Source organism: Squalius cephalus (assembly GCF_949319135.1).
Source record: "Squalius cephalus genome assembly, chromosome: 7".
Lineage (NCBI taxonomy): Eukaryota > Metazoa > Chordata > Actinopteri > Cypriniformes > Leuciscidae > Squalius > Squalius cephalus.
In genome coordinates this window covers 26569180-26581584 of record NC_137128.1, presented here as the reverse complement: position 1 = coordinate 26581584, position 12405 = coordinate 26569180, and the positions used below count along the sequence as shown (strand labels likewise).

Sequence of the window (12405 nt, the reverse complement as noted above, 5' to 3'; positions counted from 1 at the left end):
GGATTTTTTATTTTTTTGTCTGTTGTCAGCAAAAAGGAAAAAAAAGAGAAGCCGTTAATGCATGAAAACCGTTTGGATTCTCCGTAAGGGATTCTTTTTGTAAGGCATCTGATTGCACTGTGTAAATTTCCTGTATAAAAAAGCATGACCTACATGTGCTTTGTCTCTGACAACTGTTTTCATGAGGATCATGCTTCGTGTGTTCAAAATGTAAAATAATTGACAGGAAGGATGTGTCAGGTAATCAGTTACTGCTATATTCCTTTATTTGATTGCCTCATCAAAAAGAACAGCATTGCTTAAACCAGAATGTATTTTGACACTTGTAGGACCAAACATATTACTGAAACTAGCATTATTTGTGTTACTGTGATGTTTGTGTACCTTTCCATGTGTTTAATAGTTGCCCTCTGCATTATTGTGGCCCCTCCATTTCATTTGCAAGAGGCTGCATTGTACAGAGGCTCAGAGCTATTGAGCTGTGAGTGGTTTTATTTTTATTTTGCATGTCTGACCATCACAAGTATTGGTGATTGATAAGCTGTGCACTTTTATCTTTTTGATATTTTATTTTACATCTCTATCTATGTGTTCTGCATTTGTGAACGTACTACATGAGAACACTTCCTATACATTTACTTGGCACTTTAATCGATACCCAATCCATCCCCCCCCCCCCCCCCCCCATTCTTTTCATTACCCTCTGAGTGACTGTTAAGTGCACTGGGTCTATTTCCCCCCACTGTTTGGCCGATTTTGCCTTCTAATCTAAGACAAGTATTTTTGAAAAGGATAAAAGTATCTGTTGTCTATTTATGATTTTATACTTGGTCAGCGCAAAAAAAAAAAACCGAAACAACTTTTTTATGTAGTGTTAGGAAAGTACGAAAGTTCCCCGATATTTAAGAAATGAAGGCAGGTTACCTTTCTGTGTCAATTTACCGTAGACCAGTTTACCTTTTATAAAGCTTCATCTGTGGATCATAGTGTATCATTACCATGAATTGAACCAATCCAGAACATTTCTGGTCCAGAAAGGAGAGCATGCAGAAAAAAAGGTCCTTCATCATTGTATCTACAGTGTCTAATGTATGCACAGCCTTCATGTACATAAATACTACACTTATACATTTCTATATTTTAAAATGTAAGAGTAGAGCGCAAAATATCAGGAGTCTGTAAAAATAAATAAATAAATAAATAAATATATATATATATATAAATAAATGAAATGAATAATATGGAACTGTATGTTTTTACATTTTAAAATGCTTGAAGCGGACACTATACTGTCCCTCCGTTCAGGGGTTTCACACTTTCCTCGAACTCATGTTTTAAATACACTATCAAGTGTGCTCACACTTCTAGCCAAATCATAAAAGAATCCCTGTTGCAAATGTACATGCAGTTTTGCTTTTCAGCCTCTATACACTGAACATTGTTGAAGCTTTGTGAAATAATATTCTCTTATGTCTTTGTTTTGTAGTATTTGCAGTAGAACTATTTGTTGCTGGCTGATATCTTTTTATTTTGTGTTTTGTATGTGTGTGCATTGGGAATTGATGTTTAAGTACTGTAAAAGTTGTCTTCACATGCTCAAGGTCTGTTTGCTTCAGTGTGTCGTAGATCTGTGATTTCTTTGCTGTGGTTGCTTTATCCACTCAGTTCCTAGATTTCCAAATATCTGATTTGTAGGCCAGATTTCTTTGAATCAAAAATATTTTCACAAGAGTCCTCCTTACGCAAAAACATAAGATAACTGTTTTGCAGGATATTACGGAGCCCCGCACATAATATGCGGACAGAAATGTATTGTGGCCACAATTTCAGGATTCATTGTCTCATTTTACTAAATCATGGGCATGATTTACTAATTCGTTCACTCATTTTAGTAAGACTTTCGTTCGTCTTTAGATCTTTAGATCTTTTTAATGAAATCAGAGAGCTTTCTTGTCCCTCCATTGACAGCTGCGCAACTACCACATTCAAGCTCCAGAACGGTTGGAAAGACATCATTAAAGTAATCCATGTGACTTCAGTGGTTTAACCTCAATTTTAATGAAGCAACGCGAGTGCTTTGTTTGTGCAAAAATTATAATTTACCACTTTATTTACAAAAATATTGACCTGCAACCCAGTAGGGAGAGCACCATGACGCATGTGTGTTGTGTTGACTCGAGAGCTGGCGTAGTTCTGTGAACGCGCTTTAGATAATATTATTTTGTAGATAAATCTGTAAAAAAAGCTTCTTTTTTTTTTTAGTGCAAACAAAGCACTGGAGTCACATGGATTACTTTTATGTCTTTCTTTACTACTGTTCTGGACCTTGAATGTGGTAGTTGCGTAGCTGTCAATGGAGGGACAGAAAGCTCTCAGATTTCATTAAAAAGATCATCATTTGTGTTAGGAAGATGAATGAAAGTCTTACGGGTTTGGAACGACATGAGGGTGAGTAATTACTGACAGAAATGTCATTTTTGGGGATCTAACCCTTTAATTAAAACTAGATCGTTGCCATGTTGAACTAATTTGTTCCCTCATTTTGATTGAACTAAAACGAGGGAACAAATTAGTAAAACGTGCTAACGTGTTAGTAAGTCGTGGGAATGAATTGTTCATTTGTGGCCATGATATTCATTTTGTCATGTGCAGGGCTTCATAGTACGCATTTGAAAACTGCAATCTTTTTTCTTTTTCTCAGCATTGAGCATCTTGTTAACTTACAAATCTTAAGCAAAGTAAAGAAAGTAAACAAATTACAATTTAAACTCAATTTCTATCTGAAATCTGAAGATATCCTGTTGGCTGTTTAACATATCTTGGAAGGAACCGAAATATGCTGAGTAATGATTTGAGGAAGGATTTCCCCATAATTTGCTCCAGTAAATACATTTTTAATATAAAATAGAGTTTCTGTTTGTCCCAAACAATTACAGGGTAGTTTTTAATTGTGTAGATGGTTTTTATGAGGGTGCCAATAGATTTGTAGCCTTTTTTTAATTTAGTAAAAAATGTTCCGCAACATTTTTTTTAAGCTAAGGCCTAATTTATATGATTAATTCCAGGAAATTTGTTTTCATATCAGTCATTTGCCAAAACGGCCAGAAAAATAAATTGTGCAGAAGGTGTGCTTGTATATTTTACTTGCATTCTTTCTCTATAATTGACAAGCCATTGAAAAAAAGCCAAAGTTTGTTGTTTGTACCTTTTTAAATTTAAGTCATGCTTCGGCTATGGTCTGTTACTGTTATGTCTTCAATATGAAGATGTTCTTGAGTAATTGTCAGTGTGCCTCACTGGCTAGGCTCTGTTTTTGTTGACCAGTGGTTAAAATGCACTTTGGTACTTTAGGACAACAGTATTTAAAAATCAAGCAGATATCTTCCTTGATGTTTAATCTCTCCCAGGGCCAATCATTTACATGAGACTATGTATGTCTTCAGCCTTTATATTGGGTGAACTTTTGCTGCATGGTACGGAGTATTAAAATACCCGAAAGTCTTGATGTGATGTCCTGCTTTTTTGCAGTTATCAAGCTCTAAGTATATCGAAACTCTTTGCCTAGTGCATTACTAAAACACTTGCAACTGGAAATATCATTTTTGACAAAGTGGTTTTGTATCTTTCTTTATGTACAAAAAACATTTGTTAGAGTGTTAAAGAGACAACATGATAATGCAACCCCGTGGAACTGAAACGTATACACAACAAAACTTTAAAAATACTCTTACAGTATGTGCATTTAATGAATGTGAACTGTCTCGGTGGTTCATATCTATACAAAGGCAGCTAATTTCTATTTTTTCAGTGTATGATCATTCAGATGTTGCACATACATTTGACTGCAAAGTTCAGACGTTAATCCAGTTTTTTTTTTTTGCAACAAAACATAACTATACTAACTAAATATGCAAAACTAGCTTTCAGGAACATAGCTTTGCAGCTCTGTGGTTTGGTTTACCTGACCCTTTAAAACAAAAGGAAAATATGTTCCTATTAGTTTTCTATGAAATATAGAAGACAAAATAAAAAATGAATATGAAACATTGTGGGCTTTGTAAGTGTGCTACTTATTTAAAACAAAATGTTATCAAGCTTAAATTCCATTGTCCTTATTGTATTTTTCTGTGTGGAAGCTTAAGTCTTTGTACCTTTGCATTAATATTTGTTTATTGAATTGAATAAAAATGTTTAAAAAAGCATATTTATTTGTATGTTTCTCTCTGTTTCCTTCTGTGTTCAAAAACATTGGGATCATAGAGCAGTTGGGACTGCTCTTATAACTATTTGAATGTGCTCCATACATATTGTAGTAATATTGTTCAATTTGTACAACTGTTTTTAAGTCATGAATGTATTTCAATAGACGTGGGATACAAAAATAAATATTTTTTTATTATAGCTATATCAATTCAGCCAGACAAACAATGTTTTACTTATTTTTTTACACACATGCACAAATATATATTGTAGTAACCGGTTTGCATAATTTGTCTGTCTGGTTGAATCGATTTGAACCTGCGTGATGGCGTCACGCGGCGTCGCGCTCTCCCATAATGCAGCGGGCCTGAGGTTTTGATCCAGTGGAGTTCATGAGATCGGTGAGAGCGCTCGACGCAATGAGGCGGAGAGACACGACAGCCGTCGAACCTTCATCTCCCAACTGAACACACACACATACACCATTTCTCAAGCCAACAATCACATCAGAAACATGTGGTTCCGCAACTTCTCAATCCTCCCGAGAGGTCTGTGAGTTCCTGCTATCCATTAAGCCCTTGAATCCGGAGGATTTTTCCCCCGTCGGCCGATTCGCACCGAGCAGGCAATGACAACGGCCTCCGCAACCCCGCAGCAGATGAGAGACCGGCTGCTGCAGGCCATCGATAGCCACAGCAATGTGAGTAACCCGCTCACTCTCCTGCCGACCAGAGCTCACTTTCCCCCGACACGATACAGTTAGAGCCTTATCTGAAGCCGCCAAACGCCGTACCGAGCGCCTGAATGTGTGGCAGAGCCGATGTGGAGCTCCCATTAGCTGCCCGCTAACGTTAACTGACGGGAGGCACATTTACCCCGCGCGCTGCGCTAACAGAACAGAACAGTCGGACAGGCACCAGATTGCCCTGATTTCAAACATAATCATGCAGTGAGAGATTTAAAAAAAACCTGCCATCTCGATTTAAGGTGTATGATTCGATCAGTCACAGATGACATGTTGTGTGAAGCCTGTTAGCGGTTTCATGCCAAGCTATCTGCTATTGAGCTCTGGAGCAGATTTAAAGAATTCTCTGCTCGCTTACCGTAACTTATCTCTAAACAATATCTCTAATGACGCCAATGTACATTGTCTGTTGTTTCCTGCTTAAACATGGCACATCTTGGCTAAAATGAGCTAGGTGTAACGGACGTGGCTAGCTGATACAGTGGCATTAGCAAAGCGCTAGCATGTGAATTTATGCTGAGAGCAGTGAGTTAGCTTGATTGATTCTGTATCACCAAGAGAGATTAAAGCTGTTTTGGTGCCTTCAAACAGTCCTGGGTGTTTCTCTCTGTGTGTGTGTAGACTAACCTGAGCACACAGCTGGTTGGTGTTACGGCAACGTTGCGGTGCTAACTGGGCACTCAGACCATCTAGAGCTAGCCTGCTGGCTGACTGGAAAATGTGACAGCCACATTGAATGTTTTGCTAAGCTAACACCTCGCCATAAAATGACTAATGAAGAGCAGTATAGAAATAATAAGTGTAACGTTAGAGGTTTAAGGAAATAAACAGTCCGTGTAATTGCTGTCGCAATAAATATTCCCTACTTTAAGGTTTCAGTGAGTCTGTTTTCACTGGAGCTTTTATGGTAAGTAAACACTGTTAAGGTTTGATTAACCCCTCAAATATGTTTACGTCCAAGTTAATTTCATACACACTTTGATTATGTACACCGTTGGGTTTTGTTTGGCTATACATGTCCATACATAGTTTAGTGCATTGTTACTGGTCTCTTGGGGTTAAATTGGTAGGTTAGGGTCAGGAGGGTCAGTATGCTGCCCTGTAGTAAATGAAGGTTAAACCTGTTGTCTATTGATTGAAGCACTCATGAACAGGCTGAGCTTCTACTACCACAGAATTAAAAGACTTTTTCACCCTCACTTTGAATGAGAGGTGAGATGTCTCGGACATCATATAGTAAACTATAGTGCATCACTTTTGTAATAATATTTTTTACATGTGAAAGGTACAAGAGGGTGTAGAAATGATGTAATGTTTTTAGTTTTTGTGTGCCAAGTTATGTCAATGTGTCTTTTCATTGGTTTCTTTATATTAAACTTTGAGCAACTCCATGCTCTATAGCTAAAGACTGGGATACACTGTCACTTGCAGACTTTGTAGATCGTTACTGAAGAAAATTGGGCATCATACACTAAATGACTGAGGATCACACACTGTCAGACTTACAAGTCGTTCCAAACGCAACAAACTCATGCAGAAACGCACCTCACTTCTAGAAGATGCATGATGTATGAAAACGTGCTCTAAAATTGGTGAGCACGAAACATGTTTGATATCCTCTGATTGGACAGATTCATAGTCTGAAGTTATAAATCAAAGTCTGTGCCCATCATGCACCATATTTTCTGTGAAATTTGTCTTCTCTAACTGCCCAAAACCTGGAGGCTGACTCTGACTTTCAGCAACTAGTGTTGACTCCTAGACCACAAATCAGGGTCACAAAGGTTGTGTTGTGTATTCATTTTGAACACTACCTATCTTTAGAACATGATTCCAAAATTCTTCTCTACCCGTTATTTTAGATATTTCATACTGTCATTAAGGTTTCATGTTAAATTGTCCCTCTTCCTGTACAGATCTGTAACATGGTTGCAGTTCTTGATGTTATCACCAATTTGGAGAAATACCCTATCACCAAAGAAGCACTTGAGGTTGGTACTTAATTATTCTCATCATCAATAATATATTTTTTGGTATAAATCTGCTTAAGACAAGTCATGGCATATCGAATACTGTTTCTGGGTCCAAGTCTCTACTCAGATTTCAGTGAGAATACTATCTTAAAAGCCATTTATGAGCACTGTGCGTTTAAATGGCACACCTTTAAGCTAAGTTTTTAAAAACTCAGTGTACACTACAATTTCAAGGCTCACCGTGTCCCAGACACCAATATTTGAATGATTTAGAAAAGATAAATCACTGTCTGGAGATTTTGGAAGATAAAAGGTGAGGGTCGTGATTTTAGTTCATTTTTTTGTTAGTAATACAGCACCATGAGTGTATTTTAGCACTGTTTGTTGTTTGCTGTTGATCTGATCTGAGCTGTTGATCTGTACCAGGAAACAGTGATGCGTGACGTCTGACTTAACACCCGACTAATATCTTATTTTGTATTACTCTTAGTTATTTTTTCGTGCAGTTTGAAATAAATAGTCATTGTTTATTTTATGTTCAACAGAAAAATGCATTTGTGAATGCTGTGTGGTATGATTGTAATATGCAATTTTGAGACTTTTCTCGGTTTCATTTTCATTGCAGGAAACCCGCTTGGGAAAGCTGATTAATGATGTGAGAAAGAAAACAAAAGATGAGGACCTTGCCAAACGTGCCAAGAAACTCCTGCGGAACTGGCAGAAGCTGATTGAGCCTGGCCAAAGTGACACTCCGGCGAGAGGAGTGCCAAACGTCCCGGGCTCTGCCAATGGAGGTGCTCACCCCTGCCGGATAGACACACCTCCAGTGGTCCCCCCTCCAAGCAAGGTTGCTCCTGAGCTTAAAACCAGGAATGACATCCATAACACGTACTCCCCAAAGGCGGAGAAATCCAGCAGCCGAAAACGGCGGGGGGAGCCAAGGGATAGTCCGCATCTGCCGGCCAAAATGACAAAAACGTCCCTTTACGAGCCAGTGTGTCCCTCTTCCCCACCATCAAATGGAATTAGGGGAAGTCCCGAGCTGCTTCCGGAGAAAGAGGATGATGCGGCATCTGACAGGATCCGCCCGGAACACCTAGAGAATGACAGGCACAACAAAATCCCTGTCAATGCTGTGAAGCCTCATCCAAGCTCTCCGGGGCTTACCAAACTACCTAGCACTTCCTCCCTACTCAAAACATCAGTGTTACAGCAGCATGCGAGAATGGACGGAGGCGGGCAGAATCAACCCAAAAGCCCTCGGTACTCCTCGAGTCAACGCAGCATAACGCACGAGGCGATGGCAAAGAGGTCTTCAACATATGCACCAAAAGGGACTCTCTCGAGCCCGTCTCAGAATTCTGCCCAAGTGCCCTCTCCTTTGCCCACACTGCAGCCTTTAACGTCACCGGCCCAGGTGTGCATCGGGGACGGTCCGTCATCTGTGGGGCTGGAAGGCTCCATGCACTTGCACAGATTGTCGGATAGAGTCTCCCAGCCTCCGCACACCACTGCAAAACTGGAGCCGCTCTCCGGCTCCCCACTCACCGCACACAGCTTAGAGGGCGCTGAGACCAAGGGTGAGCGGGAGGGAGCGACCTCCAACTCGGAGGGCAAAAAGAGGAAGAAATACAGACCCAGAGACTACACGGTAAATCTTCAGGGGCAGCCCTCGGAGGACAGGAACAAACCTGTGCGGTTAAAAGAGCGCAGGTTGACGTTCGACCCCGTGACCGGACAGATAAAGCCCCTCACTCCGAAGGAATCCCACCATGAGGAAGAGTGCCAAGGACCGCCGATCGCAACGCCCTCGGTGAGGACTGAGGCGCCGCAGCAAAAGACCCCTACGTCGGTTCCCAACCCCTTTCAGCAGACGAACTGGAAAGAGCTGTCCAGAAATGAAATCATTCAATCGTACCTTAATCTTCAGAGCAATGTTCTTACATCCTCTGGAGCACAGACCCACGGGGCGCACTTTTTCATGACTGAATATTTGAAAAGAGAGGAACACGATGTCAAAGAGCCCCGAAAAATGCACGTTTTAGTACAGAGCAGCTCCCCGAAAGAACTACCTGGGGTGACTCGGGACGTAACAAATGAGGACCTTCTCAGAATACACAAAGAACACTGGCCTGGGGTGAACGGTTGCTATGACACCGAAGGAGCCTGGTTCGATTGGACAGAGTGCATATCATTGGATCCTCATGGCGATGAGAGCAAATTGAACATCTTGCCATATGTTTGCCTAGACTGAGAGAACAGGGTTTGGAAAAGCTTTCAATGTTCCCACTGTGAGTCAAAGGGGATCGAACCGACTCTCCTTGTCGCTCTGTACAAGGTTCATCTTACAGGTGTAACGAGCAAACCAACAGCAGTTGTTCCGAGTTCGGTTTTCCATAAGAAGGAGATGAAAAGATGTCCTGTTTGTAATGTGCTGCTACCAACAAGAATTTGCAAACAAGGGTTGTATATAATGGCTCGCAGGGATTTAACTGGGCCAGTTCTCGCACAGTGTGTGAATAAGAGGGTCCGAGCAAGCATTGAGCAGTACAGATATGTTTGAAAGCAAGTCGAGAACACTTTTTGGCAGTTACAAAAAGCTTTATGTGACAAAGAATAAATTATAAAAGTTTCTTATGTATGCATCTATTTATTTGACCATGTTTTCCTTTTTGTTTTTTTTCTTTTCTTTTTTTTTTTCTAGAAGGTTATCCACTAAGATGTGCAGATATGTCTGAGGCTTTTCTGTTCGCATCACACACTTGTCCCCTTATTTGTGATGTACACGAGGCATATATAAATACATTTTCCCCCACAGCGGCTCTCATGTACATGTGCTGATCGCAGTAGATACCGACATTCCATTCTGAACTGAACATTTCTCGCTTCACATTTCTTTCTCGATTTATCTAAAATACGTGATTTTTCATACGAGAGAAAAGCAATCTATTTTTTAGATGTTAAATAAAACTATTTTAAACAAATCTGTTTGCCTAGATAATTGTAAAAAGAAAAAATATGGATAAATGTCGAAAAAGAGAAGTATTCATGTGCTAGAAGAAAACGCAGTGAATGGCCACAGAGGGTGCTACTTTTCATCTTCATACTGTGAGGACAGAAAAGCAGGAAAATGTTAATATGCTGGAAATATACTTGTTACCATTCCTTTAGATATTGTTTGCCTTACTGAAACCATTCAACGATGACTTTATTTCAAGAGCCTTAGTGAATGTATGGCATTTAGACTTTTGTTTAGGTGGTACAGAAGGAAACACCTCTAGGCATCTGCCATATGGTCTTTTTTTTCTCAAATGGACGCATTGTGCTATAAATGTGTCAATAAATATGCGCGTTATCCTGCTTGTCTGTACATAGTTCTTGCAATCCATGTAAAACCTTTAAGTCATTTTTTTTTAGTGTGAATGTAATTATTTTTGGAGGAAATGAAGCATTTGGAATGAAAGACCCAATCGTTTGTGTTACTGTTCACAGGAATCTATAGACCTAGATGAATAGGTTGTGGTCCTATTATTCATTGTGTTTTCAGTTTGACATAATATTGATCTTTTTTTTTTTTTTTCCCAATTTTTTTTTTAATGCCTTGCCATTGTTTTGAAGAAAAACGTCTTGTGAAGGGGGTGAAACCTATTTGCTGCCGACTTGCAAACACTGTGTGCTCTGCTACCTTCGTCCTACCAATGTGCCTTTGATGTAAAAAGTTTGGAAAGGCTTCCGCTAGCTTCACTTGGTTTCAAAAAGTACAGCATATGTTTTCTTCAAACCATGTCAGATATTCCAGGGATATACATTGTTTCTGAAGCAAAGGCCATCTAAGAGCTCAATACTTGGTTAGGGTATTGCAAATATAATTTGCAATTTAAAACTAGAGGAGAGACTTCTTTGATCATTTTTGATCAGTATATTTGTTCAGTGTTTAACATCACTCGTTTGTTCGAAAAAAATAAAATAATCAAAACTCTTTGCATCATGGTACCCTTTCTTCCATCAAGGTTATCTGTCCCAAATCTACATGATTGACATGTTCATGAGAGCAAATCTATCATTCAATGTTTTCTGTACCTTTTCAGGAAACTATTTAGCTCTTAATCAATAAAATTGCTGTAGTCTGTTTGCATGCTTGGTGTGTCATGGAAACCCCCTTTAACTGAAGCTGACAAGGCTAACCAAAAGTGGTTGCAGTATATACACGTAAACAACCTAGTCTTAAAGGGACAGTTCACCTTTCATTAACACCCTCATGCTGTTCCAAACCTGTATGCTTTTCTTTCTTCTGTTGGACCCAACCGAAGATTTTGAAGAATGTTTCAGCATATTTTTTGTCAATGTGGTTCAGAAAAAAAGCTGGTCCCCATTTAGTTTCGTTGTATGGGCAAAAAAAGAGACATTTTTAAAAAAATATGTTCTTTAGTAATTAGGCAGAAGGGGCCATTCACACAACGCGCACAGTGGAATGGGGGAAAAACATGTTTTTAAAGTTGAGCTTATTTAACCTTGAGTGCTGCATTTTTAGAATGCAATATTCTAAACATTTTAAACATCTACTCTGCTGCTGTTTCATTGTTTTTCTATGTAAATGTGCTAAAGTAGTTTAAAGTGTTTGACCGTCGCTTGCAGCTTTTGCAGCATCTCGTGGAAACACTTTAAAAGTTAAAAGTTGTTCAATTTAAAAAAAAAAAAAAAAAAAAAAAAAAAAAAACTTGTTTCTTGACCTTGCCTTTTTTAATTTCATTCCATTTCATTTTTAAGTGCAAAAACGCATTCTGTGTGAATTGCCCCTTATACACCGAAGTTTACATCAAAGGCATAGGCTAACTATAATAATCATTCTAACATTCAAATAGATTTTTTTCAGTTACACTTTATTTTAAGGTGTCATTGTTACAGTGTAATTATATATTTAAGTACTGAGTAATAATAATTAACAACATGTACTTACTATAGGGTTAGGATTAGATTTTGGTTTAGGGTTAATTGCATGAAATTATGCATGGATAATTTACTCTTATAACTATGGTAAGTACATATGTAACAAGGTCACTGTAAAATAGTGTCACCTTTTTTTCCATTCGTTGATGAACAGAAAAAACATTTACTGCTAAACAGAAACCACCCAACTTTAAAGAGCTTGAGCATTTAAAGCGGCATACTTTATCAGCCCTTGGTGTGGACACCAAAATAATTATTGGTATAGTTACCGTTATAGTTGTAATTCTTAGTGTAAACAGGCCTTTAGTCACCCGAGAACATAGAAACAACATTAAGTAAATAATGGAATATTCATTTTTGCCTGAGCCATCCTTTTAATAAGCTGTCTACTCTATAAAGTCACATTTATCATGATCACTATCTCTCTTTCTTAGAAAATTGTGCCTACATATTTCATTATTTTTACTCAGCGGAAATTAGTACATTTATGGCCGGTTTCACAGACAAGGTTTAAGCTAGTCCCAGACTAAAATGCATGTT

The 12405-nt window shown here is 38.8% G+C and overlaps 1 protein-coding gene across 1 annotated transcript; it reads left to right on the top strand.

Annotated features, from left to right (window-relative positions):
- The first annotated feature begins 4555 nt into the window (after positions 1 to 4555).
- On the top strand, positions 4556 to 11598 carry crsp7 (cofactor required for Sp1 transcriptional activation, subunit 7). The gene is made up of 3 exons (XM_079875910.1): positions 4556 to 4900; positions 6862 to 6936; positions 7544 to 11598. The coding sequence occupies exons 1-3, from the start codon at positions 4829 to 4831 to the stop codon at positions 9170 to 9172; spliced, it is 1776 nt and encodes a 591-aa protein (XP_079732036.1). The 5' UTR covers positions 4556 to 4828; the 3' UTR covers positions 9173 to 11598.
- The last annotated feature ends 807 nt before the right edge of the window (positions 11599 to 12405 follow it).

What these genes read in the sequence shown, in the direction of transcription:
- crsp7 (XM_079875910.1), top strand. Translation starts at nt 4,829, where the DNA reads ATGACAACGGCCTCCGCAACCCCGCAGCAGATGAGAGACCGGCTGCTG. An exon ending in CCATCGATAGCCACAGCAAT is followed by an intron (nt 4,901 to 6,861) that starts GTGAGTAACCCG and finishes CTTCCTGTACAG; the next exon opens with ATCTGTAACATGGTTGCAGT. An exon ending in TCACCAAAGAAGCACTTGAG is followed by an intron (nt 6,937 to 7,543) that starts GTTGGTACTTAA and finishes TTTTCATTGCAG; the next exon opens with GAAACCCGCTTGGGAAAGCT.